Source organism: Puntigrus tetrazona, chromosome 2, assembly GCF_018831695.1.
Source record: "Puntigrus tetrazona isolate hp1 chromosome 2, ASM1883169v1, whole genome shotgun sequence".
In the NCBI taxonomy this organism is placed as follows: domain Eukaryota; kingdom Metazoa; phylum Chordata; class Actinopteri; order Cypriniformes; family Cyprinidae; genus Puntigrus; species Puntigrus tetrazona.
In genome coordinates this window covers 4,361,800-4,379,646 of record NC_056700.1, presented here as the reverse complement: position 1 = coordinate 4,379,646, position 17,847 = coordinate 4,361,800, and the positions used below count along the sequence as shown (strand labels likewise).

General features: G+C 37.8%; 1 protein-coding gene across 4 annotated transcripts in view; it reads right to left on the bottom strand.

The window, feature by feature from the left end:
• Nucleotides 1-2,649: 2,649 nt before the first annotated feature.
• The window catches only part of LOC122360677 (zinc finger protein 521), a 71,397-nt gene continuing 56,199 nt past the window's right edge, over nucleotides 2,650-17,847 (bottom strand). For all 4 annotated transcript variants that reach the window (XM_043261508.1, XM_043261515.1, XM_043261495.1 and 1 more), the window contains 2 exons: nucleotides 13,411-13,526; nucleotides 2,650-3,609 (listed from right to left, as the gene is read on the bottom strand). In XM_043261508.1, coding sequence (XP_043117443.1) covers nucleotides 3,580-3,609; nucleotides 13,411-13,526 — 146 coding nt within the window. In that variant the 3' untranslated portion in view covers nucleotides 2,650-3,579. The remainder of the gene's footprint in view (nucleotides 3,610-13,410; nucleotides 13,527-17,847) is intronic.

Below are 17,847 nucleotides of genomic sequence, written 5' to 3'. Positions count from 1 at the left end.
CTGCTTTAACAATAAACTGTTCATCATTAACTAAAGTGAGCATTTGGGGACTTGGGTGGAAGAGCTGCTTTCAGATGAAAAACTACAATAAGAATATAATAATAGAAAAAAATGCACAAGCACAACAATGCAAGTCAAAGAAACGTCAGTGTTTTAGGATGGATATGTACTGCATAGACCGTATAAGCTCATGTCGTGAAATTTAATATTTGATATCAAATAAGTGTATTAATCCACTGTGGATAATAAGGTAAATGCATAATAACTACACAACTATAGCATGATTTTTAATTATGTTTTTATCTATTTGTGCATGCATAATAGTCGTCGTGGTTTAAAGCATTTGTGTGCACATTCAAACTACTTAAAGTGTCCCTATTATGGATTGGATGAATGGAAGTAAATGAAAACATCCTGCAATGTTTGAAAGTGCGGCGTGTATAAAGTCACTGTCTCTCAAACGAAAAAATCGACTTTGAATCAATGAAGCCAGTCGTTTTAAAAACGAGTCCCAAGTTCACGTTGGTTCCGAATGAAAATGTAAATTCATTTTTCGCCACTAGGTGCGAAATCGACCAATCACCGGTGGTGTTTGGAAAGATGAATAGTTGAACGAATCGTTTGAGAGTCCTTGAACGAATAAGGTAAAAATAAATGCGTATTATAAGAAAATGTAAGTTTTTTTGACCTTGCATGCATTTCAACATGTTGTCTTGGACAGCCAAAACCAAAATACGAACCTTTTATAACCCATAATAATAGGGGCACTTTAAAAACAAATCTGACCATTAATACTCACTGTTCATATCTGCATATTATTTATACATTTGACGTTTCTATGTATATTTTAAAAATTTATATTTTTACATATAGACTACTTTGATTAATGATTGCTATCAAGAAGAGACGTCTTTTTTTTATATACAATATTAATAATACTATGTGTTACGTTTGTGTGTGTTATCAGTCTCTCTCAATTTTTTAGCTTTTACTCAAAGTCATGACAACACAATGGTAGAGTTTTTCTTTTGTTATGTTAGCAAATGGGAACGCCAAAAAATATATTCGCGGTTGCTACTTTCCCATAACCCAACTATGACAACTTCCGCTGCTGAGAATCTCGGAAATGCGATGAAGGTCCATAACATAAAAATATCTCTGAAAAAAAAAAGCATACCTTTAAGTGTGGCAGCTAGTTATTAGAACCGCAGGGCAGCCTGGGGTTGAGCGCTTTGCTCTAGGGCAGTTGTGTCTGAGAGATTTATATAAAGTCTAAATGAAGAACTCCCTCAATAAGGGGAAGCTTATTAGCATATGTGTCACTGGAGAGAGAGAAAACACGAAATCAGTGCTACAGTTAAAGTCCCTCGCATTCTTGTGTTACTATAAAGTGCATATAAATTCATTGATGGCAGGTAGAGTGTCCAGCAATATCAAGAATCAAGTTATTTACATGTATTCATTTTGCAGGTTCAAAGCATCTCCCAGTGCAATTGAGCAATTTAATTAGTGTGTGTGTATCCGCTGGGAATCGGTCCCACGACCTTGGTGTTCTCTACCAGCGGAGCTACTGGGACTTTGGTAGCATCGCTGCTCCATTGCAAGAAGTTCAGTTTGGCTCGTAGTTACCTCACTGGACACCGTTAGCATGCATTATTTTAGGCCATCAGTGTCTGTTCTGAACACGAAGAAGTCGTTCATAAGATGAGAGATGTTTTGATTCCACGAACAGGAGGGAGTCTTTATACTTGGACGTTTCTGAAAACACTCGCTCTTGTTCGTGCCAGCGAAGCAACATCTGTTCGTCACCATCTTAGCCGTGTGCATCTATAAAACTGGATTTTTTTAAAAGCTTGATAATGGACGCAGAGAGATAACTTGCGTTAGATTTTAAACTCTTAAAGTTAGTTTTCCGGGCCAGCACGCAACAGCATGTGACAGAAATAAAGCTCACATCTAAAGAAAGCAGGAGGACTGTCCTAGAGTAGCTTCTGCTTTTATTGGATTTGTGTGTCGTTCATAAAACCAAAAGCTTTTTCCAAAAAACCCACAAATCCAAACTCTTCGGTTGAGGCTGATCTCCGCTGTACGCAGCTTGGGTTCAGGACTATTTGGAGAAAAAGAAATGCTTTATGCAGTATTTATGTTTTAAATGCCAATTCCTCTGTAAATAATAATAATAATAATATTAATAAAAATCAGAACCATAATTCAGGCATGTCCCAAAACTCTGGTAATGTGGTTGCCATTTCAATCCACTTCAATGAATAGAAAAGCTCATTTGATATTCAGTGTTACCTTCTGAGTTGGATATTTGTAATATTTTCTTTTTTTTTTTTAATGTAAAGTATTACATTCGTTTGGAAAAAAAGAAATACAAAAACAAAGGGTCACACTTTATATTAAAAGTCCACTTCAGTCATTCTACTAACTATAAGTAACTTTGTAACTACATGTTAGTTCATTCTCATTAATTCATAACTACATGTCTACTAACTCTCAGAGACTGTTAGGATAGGTTCAGGCTTGGCAGAATAAGACGTATACATGCAAAGTTACTTACTGTTAATAGATAGTGGACTAATAAAGTGTTTCCAAACAAAGACGTAGCAACACAGTAATGAAACATCTCTGGAAAAGCACAGCAAATCCATATCTTCATACAATTTTAATGTTTCCATCACATGAGAACACAAAAAAGGTCCAACAAATCAGACCTCGGTTAATATTTTTATAGAACTTTTTTTTTTTTTAATTGACATGTCATGACATATAATAAAAGTCTCCTTTCCAATAGTCCAGTTGCCACTTATCAAGTGTGTAGGGTCAGCTCGAAACAAGAACCTCCATAAAAGTATATGGAGTGTTGCAAAAGTGTAAAACCGGTATATACTGTACATATTAGACACAACGCTGTTACAGTAAGAGTTGGGCGTTACACATCAGTCAGCCGTTGACATGCTCCTGACAGCATTTGTGCAGCCAAACCCAATGAGACAAATGGAGACAACAGAGTATAAATGTCCTCATCCTCTTTCATATAGAAAGAAACATTCCAGACACATCCAGACTTTAGCAAGCAGTAAACATTAAAAACAGAAATATACAAGTCAACGTGGACGGACAGCAGTTTCTCAAACTGTGAGAAATGACCTCAAGATAAGAGAAGATCATTCGGAATGGATTACTGCTGCTTTAGTGTTGTTTTGGTTTTGCATATATTCAACATATTATTATTATTATTATTCCTACTTCACTCAAAGGTTTAATGCTCTGGTCACACGAGGCAGTATTCCTGATATCATCTTGTTTTGTGAGCCCAGATACTTTCTCACATCTCCTCAATCTTTTGTAACGTTCAAACACATTTATTTTTAAGAATAAAAATTCCAAGACTCTTTACAAGAAAAGTAAAAGCAAAACATGAAGGATATTACTTACAAATAGGAACACTGAATGTCAAACATCTTTTACCCCTGCCTTCGTTTCTTTTTAACTGTTCGGGCTGTGTGCAACAGAACGATGCAACGCTCATATATTTATGACGGGGTCTCCGTTCTCTTCCAGGCGGTTCTGTTGTTAGCTGCTGTGCAGACTCAGACTGTGGTTCTGAAAAACAAAACGCAATGCGAGTTAGTCGACACGGTAACAAACTGTAAAAAATAAAAATTGGCAGCTGTGGTTGCCCGGAATAATTTTGTAAAAAAACCTGTAAAAACATTTACGGTATTAACATTATAAAACTGTAACTTGCAAACAAGTCGCTTTGAATGTAAACCGTTGAATTTAACAATGCACACTGCTACTGAAGTCTGTTTAGTACCTTTAACATACTGACATAATAAAAGAGAGAGCCGCATGAAGAATCAGAGCTCATCACAAGTCGCTAATATATACTAATACTAAGTATATACTAATATATACGTGCAAAGAGTCATTAACGCAAACACAAAACACCATCATGGTAACACACATGAAGCTTAAGTAGTGCAATAGACATTGAATAAACAACAGAAGATGTAACATAAAGCCCAAACGTACATAAATAATAAAAATGTACATAAATAAAGATGACTTTTAAATATGGAGTGTCACGCAGGGAATATCAGTTTACAGTTTTTACCTGTCAATTTTACAGTGATTTGTTGTAATTACTTATAACATTTAACCGTAAAATTAACATTATTTTTACTTTAACCTTGGTTCGATGTTTTATCATTTTTCCCTGTACAAGAATTTGCTGTTAACCTGTCAACCTTTTGTTTTTTTTTTTATTTTTACAAGATTTTACCATTAAAATTACACTTTTTTTTTTACAGTGCAGTTTGAGAATGCGGTGAACATTCACTTCAACACACACTTTTAAAAATAAAAGTGCTTCACAATGCCATAGAGGAACGCTTTTTGTCCAAGTGGTCCCAGAAAGAATCCTTCGGTTTCACGAAAGGTTCTTTGTAGGAAAAGAATGTTCTTCAGATTATAAAAAGATAAGAAGAGATGGTAGAGAGCATGAATCCGACAGGTTTGAACAAACAACAGTCATGTAATGTTTTCATATTTATTTAATGTATTATTGTTTTTATTTCGGAAAAAAACAAACACGCTTAAGTTTGCTCCAGGCAGCTCTGGTTCAACGTGGCATCTAGTCAAAATATCTCAAAATAAAAAGATGGGGTTTTTTTTGTTCAAAATGAAACCCGATTAAAATTTGACAAACCTACAGCGGTTTAACCGACGCGCCTGACCTTGACTGTAAAATATTTCTCTGGCCTCTGGCAACCGCAATCAGCAGAACAGAGAAACCAAGTCGGGAGCACCTGAAGGCAATATATCCTTCATCAAAAAGAAGGTAGTATTTAAGGAACAGTAAAAGCCTCAGGAGGTGAGCAGGACATCACTGGAATTCATTTTGTGATTATTAGAGAAAAGAACAATGTGTGGGACTTTCTCTCCTTCCATGTCCTGCTTTCTGGTCAACCCAACATTCCCAGATCGGTGAGAAGGTGCTTCCCAGAGTCCTGCAGAAAGCATTGGGCTGGCTTCTGAAGAGACACAACGGATGCCAGAGGGGCCGGGAAGAGGATCCCAATCTTTCCACAGAAGACCACATCAGAGAGGCAACAGCTGGAGGGCATCTTCCCATAGAGCCCGCGACAGCAGTGTGAAATCCAGAAAGAAGCCATGCTGCTCGACTTCCCAAAACCGTCATCCACTCCATCAAATCCAAAATGCTCTGTGACAGGAAAACCGACTAAACTGACAATGCTCCACGATCCTAGTGGATTCCAGTTTCATCCTTCTCCACTTCAGACCCATTCCCTCACTAATAAGTGGCATCATTTCCTTTTACTTGTATGCTAATGTCACAAGATACCCCGAAGCACTTTACCTGAGAGATGCTTCTTCTCTCCATTAACGTAAGGAAATTCCAAAACTGAGATTCCAACGAGGATATCTAAGCCACCTGGTGAGCAAATTCTAAGAAGTGTCTTTAGAGATCCCACATCATGTGTGCACACTGATGGGGGTGATTATAGAGGAGGAGCCTTTTCATAGCTCCCTCTGCTATTTGGTGGTATTTCCAGCTTTTTATATGTTCAAATCATCACAGGAACTAATTTAGTTCTAGGATCTCCATTTGGGGGAACTAAATTAGCTCCTACCTGTACATGTACGCTGATTGGCCAAGCGTGCACACAACACAAGCTGCCCAAATTAAAAATATGGCAACACTTTATTTCATGGATGCATATCATTAGAATATGAAGCATATCATTAGAACATATTAATGACTTATTCTACATGAGCTTATTCTTCATGATCCCTAATCCTATCCCAATACCTAAACTTAACAACTACCCTACTAACTATTAATAAGCAGCAAAATAAGAATTTATCGAGGGAAAGGTTGTAGTTGATAGTTAACATGTCACCTCTTCTAAAGTGTTACCAAAAATATTTACTTCACTAACATGGGAAACAGTGGTTAATTTATCTATTGTTTGCAGCATAGCGTTCTTTTCTTAGCTCTCTGACACATAAACCTTTTCCTCTATGCTGGATTGTTCCTTAGAACTGCATGGTACAAATAAGGGCCTTAAGACAGTGGACCAACTGGGTTTAATGAGATGTTATTGAGGAGGTGACCCAAATGCTCTAACTAGGGGACATCGAATAGGCCTGCGTGTGCATATCTAGCATCGTTATCATAGTCTCAAAATCCAACATCACCTCCTGGGTTTGTAATGACCAAAACCACGGGCTTGTCTAAATACCCACTTGTGGTCTTTGCGCTTGACCTCTTTCCACTTACAAGATGCATTTCCTGTATTTGGCCGAAGTGTTCAAGTGAGCATGAAGACCACAAGTGTTTGTAGAACTTTTCACTACCCAACGGGACACAATTAAACGCTTGTAAAAAATGCAAGTGTTTAGGCCTTAGGAGCATTCTTTTGATTTTCAATACTTTGCATTTTAAAACTACTGAAAAGCATCTGCAAATGATGCACAAAATAAACGTACTGATCTTTGCACCAATAAAATGCACAACACTGTATGTTTTACTGCCAAATTATGTGTAATAAATAATTATTATTAACATTCGACTTGCACCGCAAAAGTTTTCACAGCCTCTTGAGAGATCTCTGCAAAAATTCTCAATTTATTTCCAGAAGATGATGGGATACACTTAGCCTCGAATACCGCTGCAGGGGGTTTAGTGTGCATTAAGGGCCCTGCGCTCTGGCGTTTTTAAGACCTGGGACAGTTATACTTCTTGTCACATGCATTTTGACAAGGCCAATCTCTCAAACTCTATGCTGTAAGAACAGCCCTAGAACAGTGGTTCCCATAAACCAGCATCCCAGCTTCAAAACGTACCTAACTAGCATATCCTGATTTTTTTTCAGTATTTTTTTCAGTTCGAGGCTTGTTGCAAACAACGCTTTGTCCAAAAAAAATCCCATGTTGAGCGGTGCCATTAGGATTATTTGTAACTGCTTCTGATCGAGACGGAGCATCACTGAACTCAAATCATAAATGTCAAACTTGTTTAATATTCACAAGCCTCGATCTGATATGATACCTGCAATAGCCAATAAAACTTAATAGCCACAAAAATGCTTGGAGTTTGCTCGAATCATCCAGTGTGTGCATTCAGAGGATTATAAGGCTAAAACATGTCTGTGGTCTCCCATGGTTTTAAATTTGGTTAATTGAAAATTTTCTAGTATGCAGCCAGCTCTTTAATCAAACACATCTAAATGGTGGACCTGAAGACCAGAAACGGGTTTGTCAGACAAAGGAGAGATTCTCCAGGAACATGGCTGGGAACGGCTGCTCTAGAGACAAATACCAGGGTGATTCAGTGGTTTTTAGCATACCAAGAATATTAACAATAATGAGAGGTAAAAGTAGGTAAAAAAACATTCCTTCTACTCTCCATCCATCCATCTATCTTCTGCCTCTCTTCCCTGCAGCAACGGCCAACGGTGCTTATTTACAGGTTCAGTCTGATCTGTAAATACTGTAAAACTTGAAAACCTGTGCTAATTAGGCTAATTTGATCACAACTGCATTCGGCTGCCTTGTCAACATTTGTTAATTAAGCCGGTTTCATTAGGCTGCCTACAGCAGCAATTGCTGTTAAGTATAGACTACAAAGAACCACCGCATCTACAGTCAATTTAAGGCAAATTTCCACAGTGACGACTTACTGAACGTTCTGCTGCTACAAATCGCTACAAATGACGTCTTTGCCACAGCAGGGACATTCAGGTCGAACCGACTACAGACCGGGAAATCTGAAGATGTCAACCTTATATGTATATTGTTTTAGGACAGCGAAGGATCTCTCGGGAAATGATCTCTCTGGGAGGTGGCTTGGAGTCGGTGAGCTGAATTAAAGAATTATTAATTCTTTTTAACTTAACAGCCACACATTCTGGCAGCTTCAGATGTGATTTTTTTCCCCAGAGTGTGTTTGCAGTAGTTTGTGTATCAGAATGACTGCATTAGAGATGCTCAAAACCGAACAAGCTATTGCTAGATTGTAGGAAATAACAACTAGATGAACTATTCGTCACAAATAAGAGAACTGTGTACTTTTCCTTTACTCATGTACCATCAGTTTACTCAAATATTGACTAAAAATAGTTGCAAAACACTTGAGAAATTCATTTTAACATTGTATTTAACACAGTATTTAAAATTTATGTCAACATAATACAAAACTGAAATCTATTTCAAATGTAATAAGTGATTTTTTTGTACTCTGGCAGTTAAAAAAGTGCATAAGAACAATCTTTTTTATCAACTGAATGTATGCATTTTTAGATTAGAGCTTTAAATAATGGGCATTAACTAAGTATTCAACTATTTAGAACGTTAATGCAGCAATTAAACAGTAGCTATCATTTTATATGCTAAAAAGAAAAAAAAAAAGCTAAAAACATTTTTGATGGATTTTATTAAGCTCCACTCAATGTTAGGAACTATTACTTACAAAGATAATGATTACAAAGGGGGTGACATCTGAATATTTTCCGTAAAAATCTAGGATATGTTGAATAGCACTGATTTATTGCGTGGCCTGTTTTTGTGGTGCACGATGCCTCTTGTAAAGATTGATTTGTTCTGTTGTTTAAATTTGCAGCGCACCACATCTGCTAATTACATCCATCCGCACTGGAGGCTTTAGATCTAACTGATTAACAGAGGAAAACATTCATCAGAAATTTAGAAGAGCAATCAAAAACGGGTCCAACTTTATAGTAGGTGGCCTTAACTCCTATGTACATGCATTTAAGTGAATCATTTGGTACAATTCATTGTGTACATACATGGACTTGTATAAAAAACAAATGTAGTTGCATTTAATTTCTGTACTGTACACTGTTGACCCATCCCTTACACCTTAACCCACCCTTAACCTACCCACACAACCAAACCAGTCCCTAAACTTACCCGTGTCCACCTCAAAACCAGCACAAGTGTTTTACAGTACAGTATAACCACTATAAGTAAATTTATGCAAGTACATAGTAGTTAAGGCTACCTGACCCAAAAATCAAATGTATACAGTTAGATTATTACATTAATTATACTAATATCTTGCAATCTCTAACCGATCGCATTTCCAGAGTAACCTTCTCAACACTGGAAGACTTTTTACAGTTTCCCCAATAACGCCATCACTAGTAATTCTGCTAAATGACTTTAAATGAAACATCCTCACAACGGCGCGCATCCTGAAGATGCTGAAGCGGAGCATCTTTTATTTGGCATTAGCAGAGTCGCTTGTAAAAAGTTCACAGGAAGTTTACAGGAAGCAGAAGTGTGTCAGAGATCAAAAGTGTTTGTTTGGATTGTGCGTCTCCCAGCGGTGATGAGCAGAGAATGAGCGCGCTCATGGGCTGCAGCGAGGGTTTGTCACCGTCTCGAGACGATGTGTTTGCATACACACTTCAGACCCAGCCAGAGGCGGGAACAAACACAAACACACACGCTAACTCTCGCAGGACGCTGCGGTTTGCTGCTGTCTGCATCTGATCTACCTGCATCCGTGAGTCACTTGTGGGTAATATCGGAGCTTTCATTGCACTTTTGTGTACGAATCATATTTTAAAACATCTGAGCAATCTTAAACCTGAAGTCAAAAGCTTTTTATTTTTTTTTTTTTCTTGTTGTGCTTTGCTGTGAACTGTAAGCTAGAACTTTAGAGTTAACGTCAAAAGTCTGAGTGATAGAAAACTATGGAGAGAAAACTGGGTTAGATGAGCCGTCCGCTGCGAATGCTGATAAAAACATTCAGGGAAACACAGATTTATTTTTTAATGTCATGAATTAGTCAGAGGGTTATGATTTGGCCTGATTAATTGAACGGTTTCATTTCAGCTGTATTTCAGCGCGAAAACCTTTTTGCTCTAAAACTGCACCGTCATATTTACATCTTTGATTGTCTGCTTCAGACGCTCTGCTGACTGTAAGTAAATCTGCAAGCAAATACGAACTTATACTGACCCTAACCTGACAGTCGAAGGTAGCTGACATACAGGGTTTGGAAAGTTGTGCAGAAGATACCGGAAAAACAAAGAAGGTGCAGGAAGTCGAGGAACAGCGGGCAGGTTAACTGTTCAAAGCAACTAACACGAAACATGTATACAGTCGTGGATCGTTCAGGTTAGCGAAAGACTATATAAAAACAACATCAGATGCTGTGCTTTTGCAGAGTGACAGTGCCATCGAAAATTGCATTCACTTGTAAGTAGGCTATATGTATTATTACTTGGTTTTTACATTGCTCCGCTAACCTGTTGGAGAAGTTGCAAAGATATATGTCTAAAGTGGACAAAATTAAAAGCAACTACACGCTTTTCCATTAATGCTGCTGCGTTAGCAACCGCAAATAAGACAAAATGAATTTAATTAAAGTTTTTTATATAAGGAATTGTGTTATATTATATTATTACTGATGAAATGGCACAAAAACAGGTTGATGCGTCAAAAGCAGGGAGGTTATGCTTTATGAGATCATGTTATATGCAGAATCATGTGGTCGTCAGTAAGCGTCAGTAAACATTGTAATGTGCACATTTGAAATCTATAAGCACATTAAACAAAAAAAGCAACATCATTTTGTATTTCAGTGTGTGTGACTTATGCAGAGGAATATAAGGTATGCTATTGTGCGTATACGGGTGTAAAGGTGAAGCCTTTGTTCCTATGAGAGCTGATTAGGTTTCGAGTTCTTCCCATCATGCTCTTGGCAGGTCAGTAGTGATGCTGCGTCTCCTCGCTGAGGAGCTTGTGTGTGGGGGGTGGACGCTTCATCTCAAACTATATGAGCTCAACACGAGTAACACTTCTCCGCATCTGTCCTCGTGACCTCTGACCTCTCCCACTGAGCGGAGACGACTGCGGTCTGCGAAGAACTGAGAAAACAAGATCCTGCAGTCTTCTGACAGACAGATGAGTACAACTCTGACGTCGAGGTAAAGCAACAAATAAAACCTTTTGTATTCGTATATATCTTTAAGAAAGTTCTCCATGATCTCTTTCTCGTGTTAGAGACAGGCTAGCGGTTACTTAAGATCAGAAATGATTGTCCGCGACAATAGTCTGACAAACAATGCAACCGATTAAAGATGGCAACTGTAGGGCGGGACTTTCTATGCACTGGCTGTTGAATGTTGAAATGTGGGCGTGGCGGATGAGCATGTGGGGGGCGGAGTTTAAGCAAACTAAACGATTGGAGGAGTCCTGCGTATATCACTAGAGAGAAATCTATCATTTCACCAAAGATCTAGTTATGAAACATTCAAGGATAAATTGTTACGAATACGATTTTTAACAAGCATTTAAAATGTTTTGGGAGTCCCCAGCAACAGGTTGACATGCATGCATGGTCAAAAAACACTTTCATTGCTTATAATATGCATTTATTTTTACTTTATTTGCTCAACGGCTCCCGAACAATTCGCTCAACAATTAATTTTTCCAAACCCCTCCTTTGCGCGACGCTAATCTGAAGTGATTGAGCCGATTGGTCAATTTTGGTGATTTTTTTATTATTTTAAATAGAAGAAAACCTGCTTTTGAGCTCAAAATGAAGCAGTCTTGTGGTGCTTGGAATTCTTTATAATTAATTAAAAACAAATATTGCCACATTGATGGCTCAAGATGGCACGACTGCACAAATAACACATTGTTTTATTTTAAAATATATACTATTGTAACCTTAACATGTTTTTTACCAGTTTAATATTTCTGTAAAGGCTAGGGACAGAAAAATACACATTTCCATGCCTGTAGTGTTCATTATACTCTTGTCTACGACAGAGCTGGTGATTTTTCTGAACTGCTGACAGCTTGCTTTCCCCCAGTTTAAATAAATCCCATCTACGGCTTTGCACCATGTACTTTCTGATTTAAAAGCTGTTTTAATTTACTCAGAGCTACACACAGATCCATAATTGGAGTCTTTAATTAACAACATGTTCTTAGAGAGTTTAGTTTATTGTTGCTTGTAATTATGCAGTAAATATGTGTAATGTGCAACATATTAAAATAAAGTTTTACCAACACATAAATGTTCATCAGAACACAGTTATAATACTGCATAGACCGTAAAATTACTGAGCCTTTTTTATCCACATCCACAAGTTCCACATGTATGAGATATATAAAATATAATATATTTATAACAAGCAATATCTAGCATATTTCCCAGGAGAGCTTCGGCCACTAAAAACGGTACTGTTCCAGGAAAGGCTAGCTTTCTTATGTGTGGATAACTTGTCTCATTTATTTATCAATGAAGTGTCTCATTGTCTACCAGGAGGATTCACTGCCGTCTTCACGAGAGCTGTTTATTTTCATCGCAGCAGCAAAGTTACGAAACCGCTTAAAGAGCTCCACAGTAAATAAAGAGACCCACGGCGTCGCACTAGTATTAAAAATACCTAAACCTCATTTCTGAATACTCATTTTAACTAATTGTGCAAGGCAATGCGGTATAAGATAAGATTGTTTAGAAGTATATACAAGCCTGCGCCAGAATATTAGGAGACAGGTGTAAAAATGAATATGAGAAAATCACAGCTTTCAGCCAAAGAGGTCTATAAGGAAAATGCAGATTGCTCAACAGCACTTGCTTAAGGAAGCACACATTTTAATCTGCCATCTCTGTTCATAGGCTCAGTTCTGCCGTCATTTTCTGGGCTCGGTCAAGAGAGCTATAAATGCCATGTGACTAAACACTGGAAAATGGTGCAATGGCAGCTCTGATTGGCTGACAGAAACGCAAGAACACACACAGTCCTAAAACCTTCAGAAAATGTTTTGTGTGAGCAATTCTCCCTATTAACTAGTCACATATTAGCATGCATACCACTAGCATACTGCCTGTTAATTACTGCTCATAAAGCACATATTAATACCTTGTTCTGCCTTACAGTTTTTTAGATCCTGTTATCTTATCACATAAATACACTTAATAACTGCCTTATTAACTATTAATAGCAGCAAATGAGTATGAATTTATTTGTTCTCCCGAACACAAAGAAAGATATTTTGAAGAACGTTTACTTTTTTTATGATTTCTTTCTTTGCGTTTGACAGAACAAATAAATTCATACGGATTTACAACTACTCGAGGGTATTTTTGGGTGAACTGTTCCTTTAAGTGCCTGGCTGCAATGATCTTTCCTTTCTCTTAGTTTTGTTGGAGTTTCACTGGCTGATCTGACGGTGCTAATGGGCGTCATCCGCACAACTAAAGCCTCAAGATCTTTGCTTAATGCCATTACAAACATGCCCGATATATTCTCAGCCGAATTTCCTCCCCGTGATGTCTTTGTTCTCTCAAGCTTTCCGGTCGTGTGAGCTCAGTATTTCATCTCAGTATCTCACCTGAAGCTCGGTTTGGAAGAAGAACTTCAGCGGACACTGTGAGCAGTCGTAGATCTTGTCCTCCTGTCCGTGTGCGGTGAAGATGTGCTGCTGCAGTTTACAGGCCTGCACGAATACTGCAACAAGACACAACACCAGCATTAAAGTCACATCTTCGACAAACAGGCCTGTGTTTCATTTCTTCAAATTAGTTCTTTAGACAGATGCGAGCCCTGCCTGTACAAGACTCCTTTTGTTTTTAAAAGAATCTCTTTCGCTCACCGAGGCTGCCGTGGCATCATTTTGAAGCTTCTGCAACGTCACGACATTTATTAGTTGCGATAATGTTGTGTCAGGATCTTCATGACGAGGGAGACTGACCACCAGAACGTCCCAAAGTTTCTTAATGGGGTTAGGAAAAATCAGTATATTTTTGATTGTTGCATGATTCCCATATTTTGGTTTGTGTTTTTTAAGTCTAAATGGCGTTACTATTATTCAAAAATGTGGAAAAGTTCAGTTTGCACCCATTTTTCTCTCAGACCCCCTTTATTTCTAATGGATCACCTACAGCAAGCAAATAATATACCAACATTCACACAGTAGTATGTATACACTTCATACAGTCGTGTTTAAGGTAAAACACAAGGGCACTGAGGAAGTTCTCTCTGGTGGGTTTTTTTTTCATAATGTTACTCGGTTCAAATGAGGAAAGACACATGTTTTCCGAGCTCACGTTTTACAGTTTGGCAGCAAATGAAAGAAGCATTGTCACGAATGAGTGAATCAAGATGCTGGGAAACCCAAATGTTTCCAGTTTTCGGCATCATTGGGGAACCAATCCCACCTGCACTCAACTCTTTCGCTCAAAACACTGAATGCACTGCAGCTTTGATTCGGCGTCCAGCTGGAAGCATCCAGGGTTTGGCAGGCTGGAGAATGGTCAGCGGTCGGCGTTTTGAGTCATAGTGAGGAACAGTGAGGAATAATGATGTGCTTTATTTAGAGCCGCTGTAGGGACATAAACAAGCACAGGAACTGCAGTCCCTTCCACACGCGAAAAAACACTGTCTCTATTAGTCAACAGTGCTAATTATATTGACATTATTAATATTCATGCAGACTCTTTATTTATGCGTAGCCTGATTTCAGTCACATATAATCTTTGAAATGGCACTTAAAACACATAGTGCGTCTGTGTGCTTTAATTAAGCCATAGGGCTGCTGAATGTGTGTGTGTGTGTGTGTGTGTGTGTGTGTGTGCATGCAGTTATTCTCACAGGAGTACTTCAAACATGCTGTTTGTTTTTAGAGACCCATATGTTAAGGGTGGCTAGTCGTGCACACACACACACACACACACACACACACACACACACACACACAGAGTCGTGTCTCTGAGGTAAAGAGTGAGTTTTGGTCTTCATTTGAATTTCTTGTGAGGGATAAACAACTTTTGCCTTCATGCCACCGTGTGGATTTTGGATTTAGACCCATATTTGAAAGCTTTATTAGGGTCAGTGAGAATCTGTGTCTTCTAGTTCTAGTTCTCACACAGGTCAAGCGACCTGGACGTGCATCTGTGGGTCAGAGGTCCTACATAAATGAGAGGTAACATAGAGAGGACCAGTACAACAGACTAACTTTACAATAACATTGTGTTCGTTAATGTTCCTTAATTCAGTGGATGATTAAAAACTAGCAACATAAAGTTAGCAAATGCGGAGATGAACATTAACCAAGATTAATGAATGTTTTAGAGTTATTTTTCATTTTATTTTTAGTTCATGTTATTTTACTTTACAAATGGAGCCTTATTTTAGAGTGTTACTATATTAACTTAATGCATCATTTAACATGAACTAACAACTCTTTTTTCACCCCCAATGGTAATTTATGCTGGTCTGTGCTTATTTATTCACATTCAAGGTGCATGTTAACATTGCTCAATGCACTGTATTCATACACCATTCAGTAACAAAGAACAGCACCTTATTAAACGTCCTTAAAAGCAGTAAAGTATTTTTCCCCTAAACTAACCTGAACATTAGTTAATGTGTTTCTAACGTTTCTGGCCTCCTTACTAACATGATTTATTTTTAATAAAGTATCTATTATGCACATTTGTGAACCTTATTATAAAGCGTGACCTATTTCTGCATCATTTGATATGTTACTAATGTTTGTAGGCTCATCACGTAACTGTAAAAGAGACTTTATTAAGGGCCGTTGCCGGGTTGTATTGTAAACTGATCAAAATTCACCCTTTTCCAACATTTGCAGACCATTTACAGAAGTTCTCAAATTGAAATATCTAATAAAATTTTCCGTGAACCTTTTCTGAGCATTCAGGATTTTAAACTATGGCACACATTTCTCTAATTCAATATCTTCGCAGTATCTCTGACACAGAAAAACACTGATTGCATTATCTTTCTAAAATATCTCTGTTTTATATTTTTGCCTGAACATTGGGTTCCCTATCTCCAGGGTTGGTTAATAATGGCAAATCACACATTTAAATCATACTCAGATGCAGCTAAATTTGGATGTGCAAAACAGTAGATGCTGCTATAGTACTTTTGAGGTCACTCTTGTTTCCGTGGTAATGATTGGTGGGATTGTGGGTACTGTAGTTCTTCACCATGCAGTTGATGTCAGGTTTTGTTGTTTTGTTTTTCTATGAAATTGAAATTGCACTGACTAATGGTCAGGATCAGGATTATTCTGCCTTGGCAAAACAGACCATTCATATTTTTAATAATCGTCGTTATGCGCTCATCAACATTTCCTTCAATTCATTATGACTTCTCTGATGACGTCTGAGCGAGGGCTGGCCAGTAAAGTCAGCTCTTCTCACAAGAAACAATCGCGAATGTCGTTTGCAAACGTCAGCACTTCCTACAATCCAGTTGTTTCCCAGCGGACAAAATCAAGCCAAGCTCTGCTCTTTTTCTGTTCAAAAAGCTGTTTGACGTCATAATAAAGAACCAAAGACGCTCTAAATTTGTATTTCCTGGTTTATATATGCTACATTTTACATATTGCTAAATGTTTATTGCCAAAACTCATTCTTTATGAAGGCAATGAATGGGATTTTTACTTTACAGTAGCTAACCGTCAAGAAACAAAGCGTCTAACGTGAAAGCAAAAACAGCAAATGAAGAACTAAAGTAAGTCTGTAGAAACTGCCAAGATATTCCAGTTGGCTTCACAGGTTTCACATTATATATATTGCCAAAGAATTTCAGAAAATGCAGTAAGCTCTTAAGTTCTCACAAAAAATGTGGTTTTGATTGATATATTGATGAATGTGTTACAACTGTTATGTAATGCATATATATATATATATATATATATATATATATATATATATATATATATAAATAGTTTTTTTATGTTAGTTTTTTTTTTTAATATGCACGTTTAAAAAGTCCAAAAAGAAATGGTCTGTTATATAACGCTAATAATGTGCATGCATACAAACATTAAAACATCGATCATAAATGTGCACAATGGGATTATGGTTATGTATGTTAACGTTAGAGAGCTACTCCACTTCTAAAAATAGACGTGCAATTCTAGGTATAGTAATATAATTCTGATAGATGACTCCAGTCACCCATAATTGATGTAGTTCTTCTTCTTCACTTATTCAAACACACTTGTCTATAACGAGGCCTTTAAATAATATAAAGGAGTTTTTATGTATAATTTAACTTTTCGATTGTTATCATTTGAATTAAATGCATCGTACAATAAGCTATTTTTTGTGTTGATGGGTACACATGTAGAAGGCTAGGGCCTGGCTGCATCATTGTGCACACAATCGAGTGTAAAACTGTAGTGTTTTGTTGTGTAAAGTGAGACAAAAGCTGATAAGTGGCATGCAGAGTGTTTGTTCTGCGCTCGGCTTCCTCCGGGGCGAGCGGAGCTGCTTTCAGCTGCGGGCTGCCTGACTTCACATAGCTGTCAAATGCGTCCCGCGAGAGCGACACTTCTGACATCTCCCCGCTGTCTCTGGATGGCTCCTCGACTCCTCTTTTACCTCCTTCCCCCCTCGCTCCTCTCTCATCCTCCCTCGCTTTGCATGATCACGCTGCGTCCGCGCTCCTTCGTTCCTGCCTCCTCTCTCTTTAAGGCTGCGGGCCCGAACGAGCGCTTCCATTAAAACCGCTCGTGTTGAAATAATACTATAAAACTCTATATAATTTCAGATTTTCCACTGGTGAATGGAAATCCTATTACTTACAATCATTATTTGTGCCCGTAGAGGCCTGACAGACCGAGCTGAATTTAAAGGCCGTCGTATTGGACTCAGAGAAGAGCGTAAATGTAAGTGTTTCACACCGGATTTGACTCTTTTAGTTTCAACCCCAGTCCCCAAATGTGTGTTTTACATTTTATACGTTAAAACATTAGATTTGACTTTGACCTATACACATTTTTTTTCTGACT